The sequence below is a fragment of the Kryptolebias marmoratus genome, linkage group LG7 (assembly GCF_001649575.2).
Source record: "Kryptolebias marmoratus isolate JLee-2015 linkage group LG7, ASM164957v2, whole genome shotgun sequence".
Classification (NCBI taxonomy): Eukaryota; Metazoa; Chordata; class Actinopteri; order Cyprinodontiformes; family Rivulidae; genus Kryptolebias; species Kryptolebias marmoratus.
The window spans coordinates 9,115,282-9,137,308 of record NC_051436.1 but is presented as its reverse complement, the minus strand read 5'-3'; the positions used below and the strand labels follow the sequence as shown (position 1 = coordinate 9,137,308).

The window sequence follows — 22,027 nt, the reverse complement described above, 5'->3', positions numbered from 1 at the left end:
GTGAAGCCAGCTCCGTATCTGATAGGGGAACGCGGCTCGACGTAACAGCAGCAACTCGAGCACATTACTGCCCCCTATATGTCAGGAGGACAAATAACACCTTTTCTGTTCAAACTGCCAACCCGCCACAGTGGCGTGTGTGTTGATCAAATTCACCGCATTTGGCGGGTGGCGGGTGCTAATTTCCACCCCTGATAAGAACCCTTTGCGTTAACGTTTGACGTGAATAAACTTTCAGTAATTTTACACCTGCTTGCAGTAAAAAAGCATTTTAAAATGTAATTTAAGACACTTAAACTTGTGGATTTTTCGGCCAACACGTAAAAAACAACAACAATATATTCATAAATTGGCTTCAAATTTAGACTTCTTCACAAGTGACAGAGTGCGTAACGTTTGCTGAGGAGAAAAGCAGGAATAAAAATCTCCATTTCCAGGAAGACAAATCACATTTAGCCAAGATGGGTCTCGCGTTCGAAGACGTGTCTGGTTTAGAAAGGTCAGCGCTGGAGACTGATAACTTGTTAGACCTGTGAGTGGAGGGTGTGTGTGTGTAATGTGTGTGTGTGTGGGAGAGGGGGGGTCCAAGCGACAGCCTCTCACACAAATGTCACGCCAAGTTCCCTTTTGTCTTTGAAGCTCGTGTTTCAAAGACCGTTTGCTGCTTCCCGAATGCCACGTCACAAAGGCGTGTCGAAACTTCTGGTTCCAAGTTCTTGTCTGGTTTTTTGTTTTTTTTTCTTAGCACTTGGGTTAGTCAGGTTTTTTTGTTGTTGTTGTTTTTTCTCCATGAAAGGTGGTAGTTTTTGCACAAAGACTTTTGCCAAACGAACACCTTCCTCCAGCAGATCCGATGGGGAGTCGTGTGTGAGGGTGTGTGTGTGTGTGTGTGCGGTGTAAATAAATCCACTCGGATGGCAAACAGTAAAAGCATTATCTCTGTTCTAATGAAAGAGAAAACAGGCGCAAAACGACGGCGGACTCAGGTGCAGGTGACAAAAGCGGGGTGGCTGTCGGCCCTGATCCCGATCCCGCCGCATGATAATCACCGTTTGATTTGCCATTATTGTTATTAATGCGCTGAAAATGGCTGTGAAATTCTCATTTAGAACGGAGGGGGCCCCCGCGAATCCTAGTGCCTCCGAGGCAGTCGGCTAACTCGATTTATTGTTATTAATGTTTACAAACTGTTGATGGCCCGCGAACGCATTAGGCTGATGGGGGGGAAATTACATTTAACCCAGCTGTTCAAATATCACTTTCTTATTTACCCGCCACATTTCCCCAATTAAACTGCTACGAAATTGATTAAGCAAATCTACAACAATCATAATTTTTATTTCATTAGGCGCTGCCGGCAGAACAAGGAGTTTTTCGAAGGGTGTGCTTTATCTGAAGAGACTGCTAATAATTCTGCTGCTCCGTTTGTCACCTTAGGAGGGAAAGGCTTTTTTTTTTTTTTTAAATAACAGCAGCTTGCGGTTTATTCCTAATTAATTCTTGACCAAATGGTCATATCAGCAGACAAACGGGGCCAACATATGCAACCGAATAACTGATTTTCAAAGCAAAAGCAGTACAAAAACCAAAAAATGTACATATATTTATTTTCCGGTCTATAAGGCGCACTTAAAAGCCTTCATTTTTTTTTTTAAATTGACAGTGCGCCTTATATAAGTAAGAAGTCGTGATGTGACCTCCGCAGAATGAAGTACGTCCGAGTATGGGGAGGCCTTTACGTCGTTTAATGCGCCTTATAGTCCGATGCGCCTTAAATATGACAAAAGTTTGAAAATGGAACATTTATTGACAGTGAGCCTTATAATCCAGTGCGCCCTATAGTGCGGAAAATACGGTAGATATGTTTAGAGAGAGAGAGTTGGGCGGTAACTTTGGGAGAGCAGGGATTCAAACCCCCGGCGCAGCCAACTTTTGCGTGAGAGACCGAATTCTAGCCGTGCTGGCTCAGATTAACAACGTTTGCGGAACATCTGGTGAGAAATGAGCTACTGGAACAAGACATTCCTAGACGAGGACAGAGAACCTAAACCTGTTAGATGTGGGAATTTTGGAGACTTCAAAACCCAACATCCGGTGTTCCCACATCTGCTGCTGTCATTCCTAGAAATTGACGAGGTACAACTATATACGGTTTTTTAAAGGCCGAGGGTTCCTGAGATCTCTTGTTGTTGAGAAGTGAAGCCAGCAGGACCGGTTTTATGGGCGCTGCCATGTTGTATTGTTGGATCCAGAGTCGGCGCACGAGCAGCGTGGGACGTTAAGTCCTGCCGACTCTGCAATGAATCGTGATCTTGCATGACGTTTTTTTAAAAGCACAAAATAACTAATTAAACCTAAACCTGCTGGGGGAAGAAAGGGTGTTTGAACATTCAGCAGTTAAGTAAGATGTGAATCAACAAGAGTCAGCACTTGAAAAATATTTACCTGAGGTGTTATTTTTTTCTTATTTTACCAATGATTTTTTACTGTATGTATCCGTGAAGGGGGCGGGACTTAAGACTTGTACTGGAACCAAACTTTTGGAACGTTGACCCTGTTCAGGCTTCAACTTCTGGGTTCCCGTCGGAGGTCTGGATATAAACAGTCTATGGGTACAACAAAGGTGTCAGGATGGCAGGTCAGAAGGGACCTGATGGGACCTGAGTATGTGCCCCAAGCTCCATCAAAGACCCTTCTGAAAGTCTGCTAGAAGATGCGAACGCAGAACTAACCAACTGTACCTGTTGGACACATCTGGTACACACCGAGACATCCAAGACAGAGTCTCGGCTACGAAGAGCTGGACTGCATCAGGGTCAAACATAATCCGTACCTCGTTAAAGAATCTGACTGTCTCTCCATGAACGCATAGCAGGGCAAGTGAACAAGATGCTAAAGAAAGGGACCCGTCCAGAGTGGTGGATCCAAGGTCAGACAGTCCTGACCGTGAAAGACCCCCCCCCCAGAAAACAGGCGATCTCATTCAGCTACCAGCCAACCTGTCAGGCATCAAAGCAGCTAAGATGAACAGGCACATGGGTCAGCTACTGGTCGATAGAACCGTAGCTCGAGACTGCAGGACCAGACATACAAACCTGTGGAGTGCTTTTTGAAGGCAAGAAAGCCGATTACTCGATGGCACACGCATGGGTCCTAGAAAGCTTGAAACTACAGCGTCAACAGGACCCCAAGAGCCTTCATCAAGAACTCAATGTTAGTCAACCACTGATATTTCCTTTCCGAGTGACTAAAGAACTTTCAAGAACAGTGACAGTGTCTAAATGTCTTTTAACCACCTCAAAGGTTTGCCTGTTTGCACCGACACATCATATCTTTCCAGTATTGGTGTCACAGTACATGCCTATACACAGAACTTTTGTTTTAAGGCTTTGGTTACCCACGTGCCCCCCCCCCTCCCCCTGCAGCCACCAGAACCGCCGCCACTTACGGCTCATACCGAGTGAAGGAAATTTAACACGACGGAAAAGCAGAACGCAACACCCGAGCGTCAGCAGCTCATTAATTTCTCCCCCCCTGCAATCACGCAAACACTCTCGCAAGCGCTCGCCCCTCGAATCACCAAGGAGAAGCAATTAAAACGACATCCTCCGATTGCAGGAAACAGAAGAAGAAACACAAGGGCAGTTTTAGTCGCATGCGTAATTAATTAGCCCGAGAAGGTTGATGTGAAGAATCGCAGATAACGATCTGATTCTGAGCCCATTGATTGGTCAGGATTGTTTTTTTTTTGTTTGTTTTTTTTAAAAACAGCAAAAAAATACCAAAACACAAAGCGTGAACAGTCTTCTGCTTGAAAGGTTTAAGGGTTTGGATGCGTTCTGTTAGGCTGAATTTGATAAGTTGGTGCTCTTTATGTGAAATTTGGATGAAAGTTTGTTCCAAAAGTGACAGTTCCGTCTTTAGAAGGTGGGGCTTCGTGGAAAAGGTTATGAGCAGTTAATGTCTCAACTCTTCGGGCGACCTCAATTTGGAAAATCGGAGTTCAATTCTGACTGGATTGACAAGCTAATGGCGAGTCCAAGCAGGGCTGGAACACAACGGACTGCTGCCTTCGTAAAACAACTCCAAGCTCCAAAATTTGATTACGATTCATGCAGACACTGTTTTACAGAGTTCCTACGCTGTTTTCCCAAATTGACATTCCAAATTCTTCCAGGTTCAAATATTCCGATTTTTTTTTTTTTTTTAGCCTTTTCTGACATCAAAGCATCCGTCCGTTTATTGAGCTTGAACTCTGATGCAGTTTTAATACCTGTACACTTATGTCAAATTATTGGATGTGAAAGTTTGTTTGTTTTTTTTCCTCCAAGATAAAAAAAAAAAAAAAAAAACGAAAAAATCTGAGTTTACGACGAACTGTGTGAGGGTAACCAACTGCCTACTACTGGTAAAGATGTCTATTTGAACTTTTTGAGAAGGTGTCTTTCTTATTTTGGCCAAGAATCAATATTTTTGAACAGAATCCTCAAAATCTGACTTTTTTTTTTTTTTCTCCCAATCATCACACATGGGCCTGTTCCTTGTTGGCACATTTTCTTTAGTGACGTAAATAGTACGCATAAGGTATCTCACGGCAAAAAAAATGATCTCAGTTCTATAGCTCTGTTTCTGAACGTTGGTACGGGTAATTCTTTTTCTATATGAACTAAAGTGGACATCACTGTGACTGTTTAACTTTGAGCTACAGTGTGAAAAATACTCCTATTGGTTAAAAAAAAAAAAAAAACATTTTTATTTTCTAGAAAATGCGTCAGATAATAGAGTCCAAAAATAATAATATTTTGTTTTCTTTTTTTCATACCTATCCAGAGCTGACTCTTCAAGACTGTAGGAACCCTGATTTTAATCATCTTTTACGTCACCTCCAGCTTCACATTGCAAAGGGTAAAAGTATTTATGTTGAGTTTTAAAGTTCTTTTGAGTAAAAGAGTGGCAGCCAAAACTAGTTGTGGCCCTTTTAGTACAACCCGGAGCACGAGCTATCGAGACGTTTCTGCAGGAATATTCTTGTGACGTGAAAATGGTGGCGAACGTAAAGTGAGTCGCGTTAAAACGAAGCGCTAGGACGCTTTTGAAACTGGAGCTGTTTCAAGATGGCAGCAATCCACCGGTTTAGCTGTCAGCTCGTCAACCTCGTCGGAATTGAACTGTTTTTCTAAACTGTGGTCATTTACAGCGCCATCTATGACAGGTAAGATATTAACGGATCACAACCTTTCCACAAGAACACAGTCCAGATGGTCTGAACTATCCCTTTAAATTACAGTTGGAACAATCAAAATGCAAATCTAAAACTCTAAAAATGTAACCAGTTTATTTTTAGAGTTTAGCACACAGAAAACTACTCGTGGAAATAAAAGTGGCGTGACAAAATTCTTCTCGTTTGTCTGTCAGACATTTTAATGTTTCAAAGGAAGCGTCGCCGTCGCCTGCTTTGTGTCTCCATATTTTCCGCTTTGATTTGGTTTTATTTCGGATTCGTCCTCCACTGACCTTAACCATGACAGTTATGAGCGCACCGGGGACGGCGAGCAGAGCGACGTTCTCCGTGAACCTGGCGGCCCACAGGGCGCCGTTGCGGACGCCGACGGCCCGCAGCACCTCCTTGAGCCGCAGCTCCTTCTCCAGCACCAGGCTCTTGATGGTCATGCACACGGAGTACATGAAGGCCAGGACCAGGAACATGGGGAGCATGGTGCCGATGCTCTGTATGAAGCTGGTCCGCAGAGGGAGGCGATCGGAAAAAAAAAACAACCGTCACGACTGATTTGGTTTCCTCCTTTGTAGCTACAAAAATAAAGCTTTTTGTTGTTGAACGCACAGAAATTCACAGTAAATTCCTGGGAAATAAGAAAAAAAATACAAACCATCACTAACGCATCAAGTTTTAGCTCATTATCTGTAAAACATATATAAGTTATAGCATGTTTGTGGTTGTTAGTTGTTAGCTGTGGCAGCCATCTTGAATCGGGCTGCCTCCAGAAGTTAATCAGTTGTAGATGTCCATCTGATGATTACCCTCTGAAAGTTTTATTAAAATCTGTCCAGTGGTTCATGTGATATTTTGCTAACAGACCAACAGGGTAGACTTCAACAGCTAAAGCTAAAGTTTTAGGCAAAACTCTCTGCACAATATGTAACACTTTTAGAGCATTTGCTATAAACGATTGTCGACTACAACCATGTAAATTTTTAGCTTAGTATCCAAAAAACTAATTGAATTATAGCCACTTTTGTGTTTTCTAAAATTAGCTGATTGTGGCAGCCATCTTGAATCGGGTTGACTCCAAAAGTTGATAACTTGTAGAGGTCCAGCCAAGGATTACTTCCTGAAAGGTTCATTAAAATCCGTTCAGTGGTTCATGAGATATTTTGCTAACAGACAGACAGAGTGGGCTCCAAGTGGGTACAGCCAAAATTTTGCACAACCAGTTTGTGCTCAAAGCATGTGCTGGGGGTCGGTGTCAGCTACTACCACACCAACTTTTAGGTCAATATCTGTAAAACCGACTAAGTTATAGTCATCTTTCTGTATTTAGGTTCAGTTGGCTGTGGTAGCCATCTTGAATCGGGTTGACTCCAAATGTTAATCGCTTGCAGGCGTAAATCCAGGGATTACGTTCGGCGAGTTTCAACAACACGCGCCTCGTGGTTCCCGAGATATTTCGCTAACAGACAGGCACAAGCGTGCGCGCAGAGATGTTAAACCCATAAAGGCTGCCCTTCTTTTATATTTACTTGCATTTATTTAGTAAAAAAAAAAAAAAAAGAAAAAGAAAAAGATAAAAGGTCCTTTGCAGATACTGAAAGTTTTAAAATACACCAGAGACACCACAAGACGATCCGCCGCTGCCGCCGCTGCCTTCGAGGCGTTATCCTTTTTTTTTTTCTTTTTTTTTTTTAACGCTGAGCTAACCTTTATAAAGTTGGTGCATCAGCTCAATCAGGCGTTTAGTGCTCCGGCCCGTGCCAGAGATGATGTATGATTTGATGCTGTTACAACACAATAAGGCGATATTAAACCGGCTTCATAATGCCACCAAAATGCCATGTCAATATCTTCCCCCGCTGCCAATACAGGAAAGTGCTGCCTCGGATTTATTAGGCAGCGAAGGGGACGGATCAAACGCGGTTTGACAAACTGCTCGGACGGGAACGCGCCTCGTTTCCATAAACGCCGGGGGGGGGACGAAGAGGCGGAACGTGGGGGCGAGGTCCGGCTGAAACGAAGCGATGCGGCGATTCCCGTCTCTCGTTAACTGCAGGCAAACGTCTTTTAACTGCGTCCGCGAGTTGTCGTTTCCATAACAGCGGCGGTCAGGCCCCGCCAAGCGCTCGCTCGTATTAATATCTCGGCGTAATTGGTCGATTTCAGAAGGTGGAGGACACCGTGCGTCATCCGGTGGCGTTTCCCCGTTTCGTTTCTCTTCCAGCGGCCGATTCGTCTCCCCGTAAGTATCCCTTTTCGAGTGTCCACCGGCCTTCGCTTTAATGTCGAATGAGTTAAAAGGAAAAAAAAAAAACTCTGCCAACGCCAACTTGGGCTCGTGTGCTGCCCGGTTAGAGCTTCGGTTGAACTGCGGGTTTTACTTGTCGTTCCTGGAGTTGGTAAAAGCAGAACGGAGAGCCGAGCCTCCGGTTATCGGGTTTCGGTTCACTGTCAAAGCTCCTACGGGTGAAACCCGGCTAAACGGACCTCAGGTAGCAATAAAAGGAAAGTTTGAAACTTAGGTAATCTTGGCGTTTTGGTCAAACCTCGATAATAAACACCACGCCTGAGCTCAAACTACCTCAGGGGTCGCCACAACAAGTCGTCCTCCTCCATCTACATCTGTCTTCTGCGTCCTCTGTCTTCACTCCAGCTACCTCCATGTCCTCTCTAACTGCGTCCATATGTCTCCTCTTTGTCTCTTTCCTGGCAGCTGCATCTCCAATAGACCCACTGTCCCTCCCCTGGACATGTCCAAACCGTCTCAGTCTGTCCTCTCTAACTTTATTTCCCAGTCGTCCAACCTGTGCTGAACCTCTGATGACCTCATTCCTGATCCTGTCCATCCTCGTCCCTCCCGAGGAGAACCTCAACATCTTCAGCTCTGCCTCTTCCGGTTCTGTCTCCTGTCTTTTTGTCTCCCAATCGTCCAACACAGCTGCTCTCACCACTGTCCTGTAAACCTTTGGACCCTAAGTCCTTGAAGTCCTGCACCTCTGTGACCTCTGCTCCTCGTAGTCTCACCGTCCCACCTGCCTCCCTCTCATTCACACACAGGGACTCTTGTCTTCCCACGGCTGACTTTCGTCCCTCGTCTTTCAGGCACGTACCTCCACCTCTCCAGGTTCTCTTCCGCCTGTCCCCTGTTCTCACCGCAGGTCGATTCCTGCCTGACCTCATCTGTCAGTCTGTCCATCACCAGAGCAAACAAGAAGGGGCTCAGAGCCGATCCCTGATGCACTCCCACCTCCACATCGAAGCTATCTGTCCCCCCTACACCTCACCGCTGTCCTGATGTCCTCATACATGTCCTGCTGTCCTCATACATGTCCTGTCCCAGTCTAACATACTTCCCTGCGACTCCAGATGTCCTCACACAACACCACAGCTCCTCCCTCGGCACACTGCCTTTTCGAAATCCACGAAAACACAAAGTCCTTTCTGACCCCCTCTGTACGTCTCCATCAGCATCCTCAAAGCAAAGATGGCGCCCGTGGTCCTCTTTCTTGGCATAAAGCCACCTTCGGCTACTACCACACCAAATTTGAGCTCAAGCTGTGTGAAATGGACGGAGTTACAGCCAGTTTAGTGTAGTGGAAGCCTCCATCTGATTGGGGATTTAATTGTTTTGAGAAGTCTCGGAGGCGTTTCGCACTTTTCAGCAGCGTCAATCAGCTTGCGATCAAAGATTTGGACTCTTTTGCCAACAGCGGAGAAATGTATTTTATTCCTGCAGCTCGGAGGAAGTTCGACCACACGGGGACCCCGAATGCGAGAAAGAATCACGTTTTCCGGGACACTTCCTACAACCCTTGTGGGGTGGATCGCCTCTTTTTGAAAAACGAAAAAAAAAAAAAAAAAAAAAAGGTCTGAGGGTGAGTCGTCGTGAAGGTCGTACACTAGCCAACCGTTTTGTGTCTCCAACGCTGGCTTACCAACATCAAACCGACCTCTTTGAGGAATCCACTAAAAACGACCCGCTTCCACAAAACATCTGGGAGACATTAGACCCTTTTTTTTCTGGGGAGGTAAGAAGCCGGACCCCGAGCTGAATGCTAATTCTCCGAGTTATCTGCTCCCGGTTCTGACGAACATTTTCATAGCAACTGGCAGCTAGTGCGAGTTAACTCCTTCTGGGACTTTTTCTTTTTTTTAATTTTCCCCTCTCCTTTCCTCTCCTCTCCTGCACCCCCCCCCGGAGGCGAAGAGATCAGTCATGCACACCGAGTCTGACACTGACAACCTTGCCACCAAGACTCTCCTGAATTATGCATCTGCTGATCGATCAAAGGTGCTTAAGTAATAGAACCCGAGGTGGGCCCATGTTACGGGGCTCCGGTTACATCGACAGGCTGACCTAAATTTAGAGGAGCTGGGAGAGACGGATAAATTGAGAGATAGCAGAGCTCGGTCTCCTCGGAGGCTGGCGTACCACGCGAAAAAAAGGAGGGGAGAGAGAGAGAGAAAAGGGAGAGAAAAAAATAAAATAGCTTCCTGTCTCATTTTTGAGCAAATATATCACTCAGTTGACAAGAAGCGAGCAATGTACTCAAGGGATTAGACTTTTTTTTTTTTTTTTTCCAATATATAGACATATTTGCCAATTCATTTTATTGCTGGTGTTAGTTATTTTTTTAAAAAACAAATATGCATGTGGTTCTTGTACGAGTGCCACACGGGTTGTAGTTTTCACATTTCTCGGATAGTTCGGATCTTTTTTGAAGTGGGGTTTCGTGGAGAGGTCAATAATTAATATCCCAGCTGTTGTAGAAAGCTTTTATTTTCTTTTTTTTTTTTTTTTTTTTTTTTTTTTTTTTTGAACAACCTCGGTTTGGGAGAAAACGGCGGTTTATTTGACCAGACCGACGAGCTAATGGGCTAGCCTGAGCGGGGCCTAGACCAAAGTGGGCGGCTGCCGATTTAAAAGCCACTCCAACGCCGAAAGTCCCACGCGCTCACATTTTTAGTCTTTTACGCTGCTGCCAATTCGACAACGCAGAGTTATTTACATTTATATTTGCAAGTGTAAGCGGCGGCGACTGCACCTGGCGGCGCTTCTCTGGCTTGCTAATGCTAGCAGGTGCAGCTAGCTTCCAGCAGCATTGACACAACATTACCGCCAGAATAACCTTCTACAACAAAGCTGACGGCGATGTAAAGGTTCATAAAATGGTGTTCGCGTCAGCCGCTAAGAAACGTTTGAGACTTCGAGATGTTTTATGGCGGTAGCAGTAGATGTAGCCTCGCTTAAGCTAGCAGTTAGCTCAGAATTGAAGTCTGTTTCTTCAAAGAGCCCAACAGATCAGATATTAATCGCTCATAACCTTCTAACAGAACCCCACCTCGAAAGATTTTAACTATATGTTTTGTTTTTTCTCAGTGTTTCCATCTGCCTGTCTTAAGAGCGCTGCCAGGGCAGGGAGTGAGAGACGAATGTGTGGTTTCTATGGTGACCGCAATGAGCCACTGGCAGCAAGCGTTAATATTTCTTTTGATGCTGGTTTTCTTTACACCTCTTATACAGCGTGGACATCCAAACGCAGAACCTTTTATCGGCATAGATTATTAAAGCTGACGTTGGGACTTCGGGCACCCTTTAGGATTTCTTCCCATCTCTAGTTATTTTTATTACTTATATAACACGTGATAGTTCTAGACAACACTGCAGACTTTCGGTGTTTGGCCAGCCGCCTGTCTTCCACTCTCCCAACTTGAAATAAAAATCATTCTTACTCAAAAGTCAACCTTCTCGCCGGTCCCAGCTGACACGGACTCGTCCGGGCGCGCTTCTGCACTCGGCTTAAACCCGATTTTCTTCCGTTTCTGACCAACCTAGAGCCGTCTTCACCAGAGCGACGGCGCGACCGCGCGCCTTGGGCTTCACGGTGACCAGCGCCCCGTGTTCGTCTGACGCCGAGTTCAACTTTTGTCCCCATCAGACCAGACCGTCCATGCTCCCGCAGTCTTTCTAAATGCCTGCGAACTCCGTCATGCGCCTTCAACTCGAGAGTGGCGTCCGTTAAAGGTCTGATGGATGGGATGCTGCAGAGACGGCTGCAGTTCCGGCTGCTCTCCCGGCTCTGCGATGGACCTGTGCCGGGCTCTGCAGAACGCTCCCGCGATTCGTCCCGTTGGTCCAAATGTTCCTCCGCTTATAGAGGTCACTGTGACCCTTGGGATACAAAACGGGTGCGGAAATGGATTTTTTTTTATGCCATTTTTCATATTCAGCTCCTACCACACTGCAACAACCAGAGTGCCGCGTCGAACGGCGTGAGCGTTTATTTCAAACTTTTGCAAGAACCTAAGTCTACACAAGCGAAAATGAAGATTAAGGCGATAAAGTAGCTGCTCGTGTTCATTTGTTCCCCATGAACAGCTGAATGGACTTTTAAGAAAGTAATCATTAGATCTAGAACTGATTAACCTTTGGAGTCAACTGATGGTCGCCAAAGCCAATTGACCTTAGCCAACACCGAACAGGCTCCAGCTTTGTCAAATACGCAGATATTTTAGCTCAATATCTGTACGTTTGACAGAGTTGTAGCCTGTTTGCTTTGAGAACAAACAAGCCACGCGAGAGGCCTTCGCTTAAAACTTCGGCATGCAAGGCATCAGGCAACAGATATTCCATCAATAAATGATATTTTGTACCAGATATGAGGTACAAAATATACTCTTTAAATTATCTCCCATTGAGCTTTATTTTGCTGAAAAGTTTGCCTACACCTTTACATTGAACCCTTATGGTACTATTCATATTTAATTCTGTTGATCATAAAAAAAAGATAGGTTTCTTTTTTAAAACATTTTTTCTAAACATTTTGAAGTCAAAGGATTTTTTTTAAGAATATGAAAAATCAACAGCTGACAACAAACATCTAAAAAGGTCTTTCAGTCCTGTTTATCTGGTGAAACAGTTCAGGATGAAAGGGGGGGGGGTCCCACCAGTTTCTCCACATCACAGCTCTCCGTGTTCGAGAGGATGTGCCTATTTCGCGATGTCACTTTCAATAATTTATAGAAAGGAAAAGGCCGTTTTCTAGCGTTAATATTTTACAGGAATGTCCAAATGTCTCAGCTGGCAAAAAGAAAAAGGAGGGGGGGCAAACTGTGAAAAGCAGCTGGCGGGGATGTGGTGCAGCGTTTTAAGGTTTTTATTCAGTTTGTACACTTGGTAAATCTTTATTTTAGGGTGTGGGGGGAGGGGAAGGGCAAAGCAGAGAAGCTAACGTCCCTGCTGTTGGCTCAGAGTTGAAATGATTTTCATAATGAGCTTCGAACACCAGAGAAAGTGTTTGTTGGAGTTTGGTTTCCAAGTCTTTAGAGGTTTAATTGATCCCGGGGTTTGATAACTGTTGAACTGGTGATGACTTTACAAGTACAGACTTAAAAGAAAAGAGAAAAGAAATCCCTATTTCAAATTTGTTGGGTTTCTTTTTTTTTTTTTTTTGGAAATTGCATGTCCACATGGTGGGGATAAAGACGTACTCTGAATATCGTCCGTTTCCCCACAAGTCTTTTTGCTGAAAACACCCTTTCTAAAAAAAGGAACAAAGGTTGCAGGTCTGCACACTGAAGACGTGGCTAATTTGGCTAATTGGAAGCACTCAAACTCCGTTTTTCATCTGTCTGGTGGATCAGCGTCGAAGGATGGGTGCATATTCCTTCAGCGTAGATGGAGCTCTACCCTGGGACCACTTTGAAGTTCTGGTTTTGATTTTGTTTTCATGCTCCAAATAGAAAAAATAAATAAAAAAGGGACCTTTTGCTGTGAAAAGCACCTTGGCATTTGACAAACAAATTGGTGTGTTAGCATCACTTTGTGATCGTGTCAGCAGCTCGCTGGGGAAAAAGAAAGTCGTTTTTTTTAAAAAAAAACGACAGACGCTGATGCTGTTCGGATGTGTTTAACGAGAGTCAGGTCTGAGGCCGTCCAGTTCTCAACCGCCGGGGAAAACGTGGAACGCTCCCTTCCGGGTCCGAGCGGCGCCTGGGAGTCGCGTTCCCAAGCAATGGGTGGGACGGGACCAGGGTTGCCAGGTCAGAAATGTAGGACTATCGTACCAGAGACACAAAAAATTATTGTATTTTGAGGGAAATTATCAAACACCCGTCATAACCTAAATAACATGTCTATCGATGCGCTAAAGTCACTCTAGTGTTGAATAGTGTCTGACAGGTACTCAGCGCTTCTTCTTCCAGACTGGCTCTGCTTCTTTCTTTCTCCCACCCCCCCTCACTCATGGGGCGGGCGCAGCAGACTATTCAGCCAATCATGGCCGTTGTTCTGAGGCAAACGCATACACGTCACTCGTAGCTCACATTTATAAAAGCACGACTGGCTGAAAATTCCAGCCAATCATGCATCTGTTTCCGGAAACCGATGCCTTCAGGGTTCACAACAAAAAAAAAAAAAAAAAAAGCAAAAAAGAAAAAATGGTAAAAAAAAAAAAAAAAAAACACCCTGACAGGCAGTTGCGACAGGCTGATTACAACCGATTACAACCACACATTCACGGAATGGTCAAATTATCGGATATTTGGCCTCTTTTGGGATTATTGGCCGTACATCGTACAGAGGGCAAAATTATCGTACAAATACGATAATTATCGTACACCTGGCAACACTGGACGGGACGCTGGACGAGGACGTTGTTCTGGTTCGTCCAGCTGAACCGTCACCTACGGTCATGAGGTATGAGTCGGGATTAGAGAACAAGATCCCGGATGCAGGCGGCTGAAATGGGGGCTCCCTTCGTAGGGCGGCCGGGCTCAGCCATAGAGATGAAGTGAGGCGCGCCATCGTCCAGCTCCGAGTAGAGCTGCTGCCTCTCCACGTCGAAAGAATTCAGCTGAGATGGTTCGGAGCGTCGGATTAAGACCCTCAACAGGTTTTCCTGGCATGTCCTACAAAGAGGACGCCTCGGGTTCCTCCAGGAGGAGCTGGATTTCGTGTTAATAGAAAGAGGCATGTCTGGTTTGTCTCCCCGGACTCGTCGCCGCCCACAGCCCGACCACAGACAAAACGGAAGAAAACTCACGGACGGATTAGACATTTGAAAATCTTCGCCAATCCTCAGTCCCGAGTAAAACGACACACAGTTTAGGACGCCGCTGCCGTCGGTACGTCCGAAAGCTTCGCTCGTGGCAGACCGGAGGAAAGCTCGCTTTGGTGAGAACGAAACCCGAGGAAGGAGAAAACTCTTAAGTGGGGTTCCTTAAATAATTAAAAAAAGACACCACCTACTGGGGAAACTTCCTGCGGTTTGGCGAAAATCAATACTTTCGACTCATCTTCCGCCTTCATCCGAGCCAGCGTCCTCTCTGACCCTCGGGTCGTGATTAAATTCACTGTCAACGATGTCATCTTTTATTAATTACTTTAAACAAAGACGATACCGAGGGAGTTCAACTTTGATCAGGAAGCACACAGACATTTAAAAAAAAAAAAACAAAAACAGTATGTTAGATAAATAAAGAGAAGCATCTGTCTGCGGGGAAATCTAAAAAAGCTTAAGTCACTGATAAGATCATTATTCAGCCATGTGGCACCAATGAGCAGCAAATGTATAGCTGTAATACCTTCATTCTACTTGTCTAAGGTGAGAAGAAAGGAGGGGGAAAACAACAAAAAAAAAAAAAAACGTCTTTATACTCACACATCATCCACAAAGCAAGGATATGGGATTTGCTGAACAAAAACACCAAGAGGGCGAGCCTTTGATGTCTGCAAGCGTATAACGGCGTGGTCCATCATGTCCTGCAGATAAGCGAAGCCGCCCCATATGTAGCGCAGATCATTAAAGGCGCTGTCTCTGGCTCCGGGAGACCATGACCTTTTTTTTTTTTTTTAAAAAAAAAAAAAAAAAAAAGAAAAGAAAAACGTCAGACAGTTATGTGTCTCAACAAAGAGCTAAAAAGACACAACCTTTACAGTTCGACATCCATCCAGAGTATTTAAAAGTCATTTGACCTTAAAAGTCGAAAAAAAAAAAAAAACAGTTCATTTGATAGAAAGAAAGAACCGCAAATATATTTAGGTTGACGGTAAACCTATCCTGCGGCTCTAAAACCGAACCACGTTTTTAAGTCTAACTTGAAGTCGCAAGATGTTAAAACTTTCCTTAACATAATACGACTCTATCGGAGAGTTGCTACAACAATTTGGCCATACATGGTGTCTGTATTCCAGTAGCTACCACCTATACCAGTGGTTCCCAAAGATTTTCTTCTGGGCCCCCCTATGGATTACAATAAAATCCTGTGTAACTGTTTTGTTTTTTTTAGTTCTATACTGTAGAAGAGTATTCTTTGCTGTCAGTGTTATTTCAAACATTTTTTTTATTATTTGTAACAATATTCAACTTTGCTATCATCAACAATTAAAAAAAAAAAGCCTCAAAAAGTGCAAAATGGGGTTAAAAACCTGTCCATTATGCTTAGTCGGGCCCTGTTTTGTTTTGTTTTTTTCATTTTTTCATGCATGCTGCCCCCCCCGCCCCGCAATGGCACCCTGACGGTCTTTAGGTCAGGTGAAGGTTTAAGGCTTTCCGAGATCAACGTTTTCTTTTTTTAAATAATTAGATACATTCGTGCTTTATATACTGTCTAAGCTTTGAGGAGGAAGAAAAAGCTCCAAAAGAAAATAACCCTCAAGTTGAATCCCATACCTGGATTTCACCCGGTTGGTGAGCTCCACCTCGTCGATGTCCATCCGGATTCTGTACCTGACGTACGGAGGGATGCGGCTGGAGTTCAGCGGCAGGTTTTCAAAGACCACGCCGGCCCAGAACGTGTCGTTGTTCAGATGCTCCAAGGCTTTGTTCACGAGATGGACTTCAGACTCGACTGCCTCGAACTTATTCAGATCCAAACACTGTCAACAAAGAAGGAGCGGGAAAAATACACATATCACGAAACTTGTACTTTATTAGAACCCTAGTGTTTTCTTCGAGAATCCTTCTCAGTTTATTTAAACTTTTGGCACCGGGACACGGAGGAATAAAGCAGAGGCAGAGATTAACTCACTAGAAGAGCAGCAGATGGATATTTAGCCAAGAAAGCAAGAAAAAAAAAAAAGCTATTCACTCAGCTATTGACTAAACCACACAAGAGTGTAGGCTCCAAATTATCTGGAGCTGCCAGGGGGTGGCCAATGTTTTGGGCTTCAGCAGAGAAAGCAAATGAGATCCAGTCTTGCTAGCGCTCCCATGTTTTGTAGCCTCGTCCCCCCCGTTTCATGAGCCGATAATGAGGCAGCCATCCTGGGAGGCACCTGACAGATGTCCGCGCGTCTCCGTGCTGCAACAGTTTTATAATTTCTTCCCCCCGAGCAGTCTCTATGCTATATCAAGCTATGGTGGAGGAAAAAAATAAATATCACAGCAGCACCATTTTGTTTAGCACATAATGGCGCGGATATCGGGGCACCGGAGAGGAAAGTTTGACTGGGCTGATTAAGAAATAATTAGTTTTTTGGGGGTTTTTTTTAGGCTAACTTGAAACGAAAATAAAAGAATCTTAGAGGTTGAGCGATTGCCTCACCTGATTAGACGAGGATTAAAAGTCGGGCACGTATGTGGGCAGCGCAGTGTTGCACATGGTTCCCTTTCGTCAAAAGGCACCTTTTTTTAATGGCAGGGAGTCCAACACCGATAGACCCCGAAGGAAGCCGTCCAGAAAACGTGTATGGACTTGAATACGCTTTTGTGAGCTGCGCGTGCAAACGTAGGCCAGGGTATGCAAACTGCGTCCGTACAGTTCGCCGTTTGTTAGACTGCAACCGAAAGGTTTGATCATATTCTTGCAATTTTTTAAGTCGCCGACTGGTCTTCGGCGGTCACAGCCCGGTGAGATACCGGCGTAGGGATTAGGCCGTGTTTACACTGGGTCTGGGTTAGGGTTACAATCCGCTTACACGGTGCTGCTGTGATGGCTGTAGTTTCCATGCCCGGTCACTAGTCGGCGCTGACACAAACAGGTGCACAGAAGGTCGTCATCCTCCATCAGGAGTCATGAAGTCGGCTGTAAGTCACGTGGTCACGTGACGAAAATCGCGTCATTTTTTGTTCTCGTAGCAGCTTCGTCCCCCCCCTTCACGACACAAGGCCCGGGCCGAACCCTTCGTCGTAAGGGCCAAGTGTTGTGCGATTGGTCAGAAGTTGTTGTGGGCGTGTTTATGCGGAAAAGCCGGTGAGCTTCTATTGCTTCGCTGAGATGCAGCTGGAGACCGTTAGAAAAAAAAAACAGCCGTCTTTACGACCGTTCCAGAAAAACGCAGGAACCTAAAAGGACACTCAGTCGCTGAAGAACTTGCGAAAGGAGATGTCACGGGCATTGTGATTGGAGGAGACACAGCCGGCTCTTCGTGGCGGCGGTGGCCGTTTCCTGCAGTCCGTGCTCAGTCTGTAGGAAACGGTGGCGGTCAAATGCCAAACACATCTGGTCGCGGCGAGGGAAGCAAAATTCTGTACGAGGACAGGAGAGCTGAGAAGCCGTTGGGAAGGAAGGAGGGAGGAGCTTCCCGGGAGCTCTGATCCGAGCGTCTCGTGAACGATGAAGGGCGTGTGCGAAAACGAACATGTTCCAAACCACACGACCGCGGACCGACTTCTTGACTTCTTCCTGAGTATGATGGAGCCTTAAATCACTTACTGACAGGCATTTTTCTCCCACTTTTTATAAGTCTATAGATTATACATTAAAAAAAAATTTAAAAAATCAGCTTCATCAAGTGGCTGCTGGCTGCCCAGATTCCAAATGATTGGCATCTGTGTTTGAACGACCCCGATTGTTCGATCTCCATCCTCTCCGGTCTGTTTACTCTGCCCTCCTGTCTTGTTGCTGTATCAGCTGCAGTCTTTGTTATTTACAAGCCCAACCAGCCAAGATGCTCCTGGAGGACAATGAGTCCATGTTTATGCATTTGAGTTTGGTTTTTTTTGGGGGTTTTTTTTTGTTGCGTTTGTTCCTCTGACCGCTGGGCCAGCAGCCAAAGCTAAGCAAAAAGATTCGATCAACAATCCGACTCTTGCTTGAGAACGAGGATCCGCTCCCGCTGGAAGGCGTGCCAATCCCGACTTGGCCCGACTGGTGGAAGGCAACAAACAACAACAACAACAACAACACCCGGCTCGACGTCGAGTTGCGTTGCGCCTACGACGGCCAAGCTGCCGTCTGATATTTAAACGGCGACATTAAACACAGGCCGATCTCCGAGAGAAACGTAAACAAGCGGCACGTGGCCGCCAACGCGCCGGTCAAGTGTCTGCGCGGGTGCGCGCCATCAAATCTGTTGGAGACGGTGGCGTGACTTCACAACAGCTCGTGCACTAATCCCGTCCTCCACTGCTCTGAAAGGAAAGATAAAATAAAAAAATAAATAAAAAGTAAACCAATATTCTCAGCAGACGTCATCTTATCTGGAGCGACTAATTAAGTTTATTCCCAGGGTTGTGAATGATGAATGATAAAATAACTTCGTTCGTTATTTTATTTATTTCATTTATTTATTCTTTTTTTTTTTAACGGCTGTTCCCAAAAATAATCTCATGTCGACCTCACCAGAATAAACGCAGGAAATTCTAACAAAACGTAAAGAAAGGCTGGAGTGAATTTACGGCTCTAATTTCATTTACAGCCTTTAAATTGTTCCTAATTTGCCGACTCGTTTCCCCGAAGTTTGGTTTTGTTAGTTTTCCTTTCCACGCCGTTTACGAGATTACGAATCACCCCCCCCTTGGGGTGAATGAATAATCCAAGGACAGCGTTTGCATGCAGGGTCATTTTATTTTGAAGGAGTTTGACAGCTGAGGTCACGATCTGTATTATTACAAAAAAAAAAAAATTTAAAAAGCTGAACTTTTAAGCGCACAGTGGGTTCGCTTTTATGTTTCTACCTGCGTCACTGGCTGAGAAATAGTTTTTTTTTGTTTGTTTTGTTTTTCTTGGAGCGAACTTGTTTACCTTGGGTCCTAACAGTTTTAACTGCGAGGGTTCAAGTAATAAATAAAATGAAGGATTTTCTTTTGAAACCGAAGTTTTGTGTCGGTGCAGCTGAAACAAAGCCGACGGCTCTTCAGTGTTCGTGCCAGCTTCGGCCCCACTGACGGGCCACAAACTGGTGAGCTCCGCTCTTCAGCTGATATTTACTTCACAGCGATTACTATTACGAGGATAAAAATGACAGATTTGGGATCTCACATTAGCAAGGTGTCTGCTTCCCTTTCTTTGTGTGTGTGTGAACATCATTGGACTGTTTTTTTTTTTTAAACACACTAAAGTAATTCGTTTGATCTATGAGAGGACTGGTTTTGGTTATTTTAACCTCACAGAAGTTAGCGACTCATTCCATTTTCAACGCAACAGTAAATACTAGTCGTTCCTTATCTGTAGGAAGAAACAATGTTGTGCAAATCTCTTGAATCAGCTCGAATTTTCTACATTTTGCTCCCCAGAAACCAGATTTTGGTGTTCCTGTAAAGTAAAAGTCTTGATAATCAGTTCTTTAGGCTTTCTGAAGGTCTTTGGAACATTTTTTTTCCTTTGGATATTGGAATAGTTTTCCATTTTTTTCATTCCAGTGTATGACAGTTTTTAGAGGATTCAGGAATCAGCCAGTGTTGTGACACATGCCGATCGACTTCAGTCGAATCTTTAGCTTGTAAAAAGCTTTATGCTGCAGTCCGTTTGTACTCAGAAGGCGGAATTTCCAACTTCCAAGTCACTAAATTTAACTGGAACTTCAACCAAAAGTTGGAATTTCAACATTGAAAGTCAATATTCCCCACCAGCCCTGAGCTCTAAAGCCAACATGGCTGCCTTGTGCATGAAAAGGGTTAAACTAGCTGCAGTAACAAACTTTTCAGTTCGTGTCATTAAATCAGTCATAGACATTCAACCGAACTATTTCTACCAGGAAACATTTTGTTAGAAGTTTTAACTGCATAAAATGCAGAGGCTTGTGATCGGCGTGTTAAGCTAATAGTAGTTAGCCTGGTTAATGAGCACAACAGTTAACAAAACACAGTTTTTTTGTTTTACTTTAAACCAGAACACTTAGGTTGGGTGTGATGGAATTTAAAGACTCGTGTTCTGGCTTCTGAAGTAAACTTTTTCCAAGAACTGTCACTTTACAGTACCTTTACTTAGCCATTTTGGTACTTTTAGTCAGTCTTTTTGGTACTTTTAGTCAGTCTTTTTGGTACTTTTAGTCAGTCTTTTTGGTACTTTTAGTCAGTCTTTTTGGTACTTTTATTTAGCCTTTTTGTGTCTGTTATTGTTAAGACTTTTTATCTCTGTGTTGTCATGATGTTATTTTTATAATTTTTTGTTTTTATGAAAAGCACTTTGAACTGCCTTGTTGCTGAAAAGTGCTACATATATAAATTTGACTCGACTTTTTTGACTGGTGAACTGATAATAGGTGTGTTTTTGTCAGGTGGCAGGAAGTAAAAGGGAGCTTTGTCGTTTCATCGAGAGTAAAGGGAAAAAAAATAAATAGTTTTGCACCAGACTGCCCCGACAATCAGTGTCAGTTACAGTATGTGTGTGGGTTTTTGTTGTTTTTTTTTTTACAAGCGATGGCCCACTGCGATGAGATTTCATATTCACTACAGTCTGGTCCATAACAACGCTTTTAAATGATTATCATAGACATACTGTGGTGACAGATCCTGACAGCCAGGCTAAGTCGAGGATAATGAAAGCCTCTTCAGATTGTTTCCCCCAAAGAAGAAGAAGAAAAAAAAAAAAAAAAAAACCTCAGAGAGTGAGCAAGCTTTCAAAAAAGCTGCAGCCTTGATTTTGGTTTAAACAATAGCAAAGCATAGATCCTTCAATAAAAGAGCCGGGTAACACACACAGAGAAAAAAAGGCAGTGCTAAATGTGGGCACATTGGATGAAAAGCATCCTGCTTACAAGCTGTAACCTTCGTTGATCTGCGGACTTGTACGACGGTTCTGAACAAAAAAAGACGTAATTGAGGTGAACCAGAGATTATTTCAAAGATGTGAGAATGATGTCACGTCGTTGTTTTGGGGACTACACCAACAACTTGTAAGATTTAAACAAACTCGGACAATAAAACCACTAAAACCTCATTGATATGCAGACACCCCGGGGTGAACTTTGGGTTTCGCCATTCCGCAACCGTTCCTTTGACCGAACCTTCGAACACCGGGGGGCGCTGGTTCGAACTCCCCAAACCCCGATCCAATCGAGTTCCTACAAGATCCGTTGATGTTAGCCTGGTTTTAAAAAAAAAAACAAAAACAAAAGGAACACAAACATCTGGTGCCAACATCTGGTGCCAACATCCGGATGCCGAAAACAGTCCGGGACAACCCCTCGAGCTGTTGTGACCAGACAGGATTGAGGTATTTTAGTGGCACCGAAAAGATACACTGTATTAAACAGCTGGTTTTTATTGTTATGGCAAATTATCGGCGTATTCAGTGTGTTGGATACCAAACATGTAAACTTAGTTCATCTGAATTATGCTGTTGTGCTCTGAGCCGGGAAATAAAGTGGTTTCTCGAAAAAAAAAAATTTTTGTATCAAAAACAAGTTCGTTTGAACATTTAAAGGTCACGCAACACTTGTTCTGAAGAGCGGCTCGAAAAAAAAAAACCAAAAGGGAAAAAAATCACCGAGGTCTGAGCGGGTGGAAATCAAATAAACGAGAGGGAGAGAAAAGGCTCGAACAGAACAAAGATGGAAGGGCAAGAAGTGTTTTGCAAATCTCCCTTTGTAGTGGAAAAAAAAAAAAAAAACACAATACAGCAACTAAATGT

The 22,027-nt window shown here is 44.2% G+C and overlaps 1 protein-coding gene across 2 annotated transcripts in view; it reads right to left on the bottom strand.

Moving 5' to 3' along the window:
• The window catches only part of LOC108234870 (phospholipid-transporting ATPase ABCA1), a 215,816-nt gene that overhangs the window by 144,408 nt on the left and 49,381 nt on the right, over positions 1–22,027 (bottom strand). For both annotated transcript variants that reach the window (XM_037976591.1, XM_017414453.3), the window contains 3 exons: positions 15,904–16,109; positions 14,893–15,069; positions 5,515–5,737 (listed from right to left, as the gene is read on the bottom strand). In XM_037976591.1, coding sequence (XP_037832519.1) covers positions 5,515–5,737; positions 14,893–15,069; positions 15,904–16,109 — 606 coding nt within the window. The remainder of the gene's footprint in view (positions 1–5,514; positions 5,738–14,892; positions 15,070–15,903; positions 16,110–22,027) is intronic.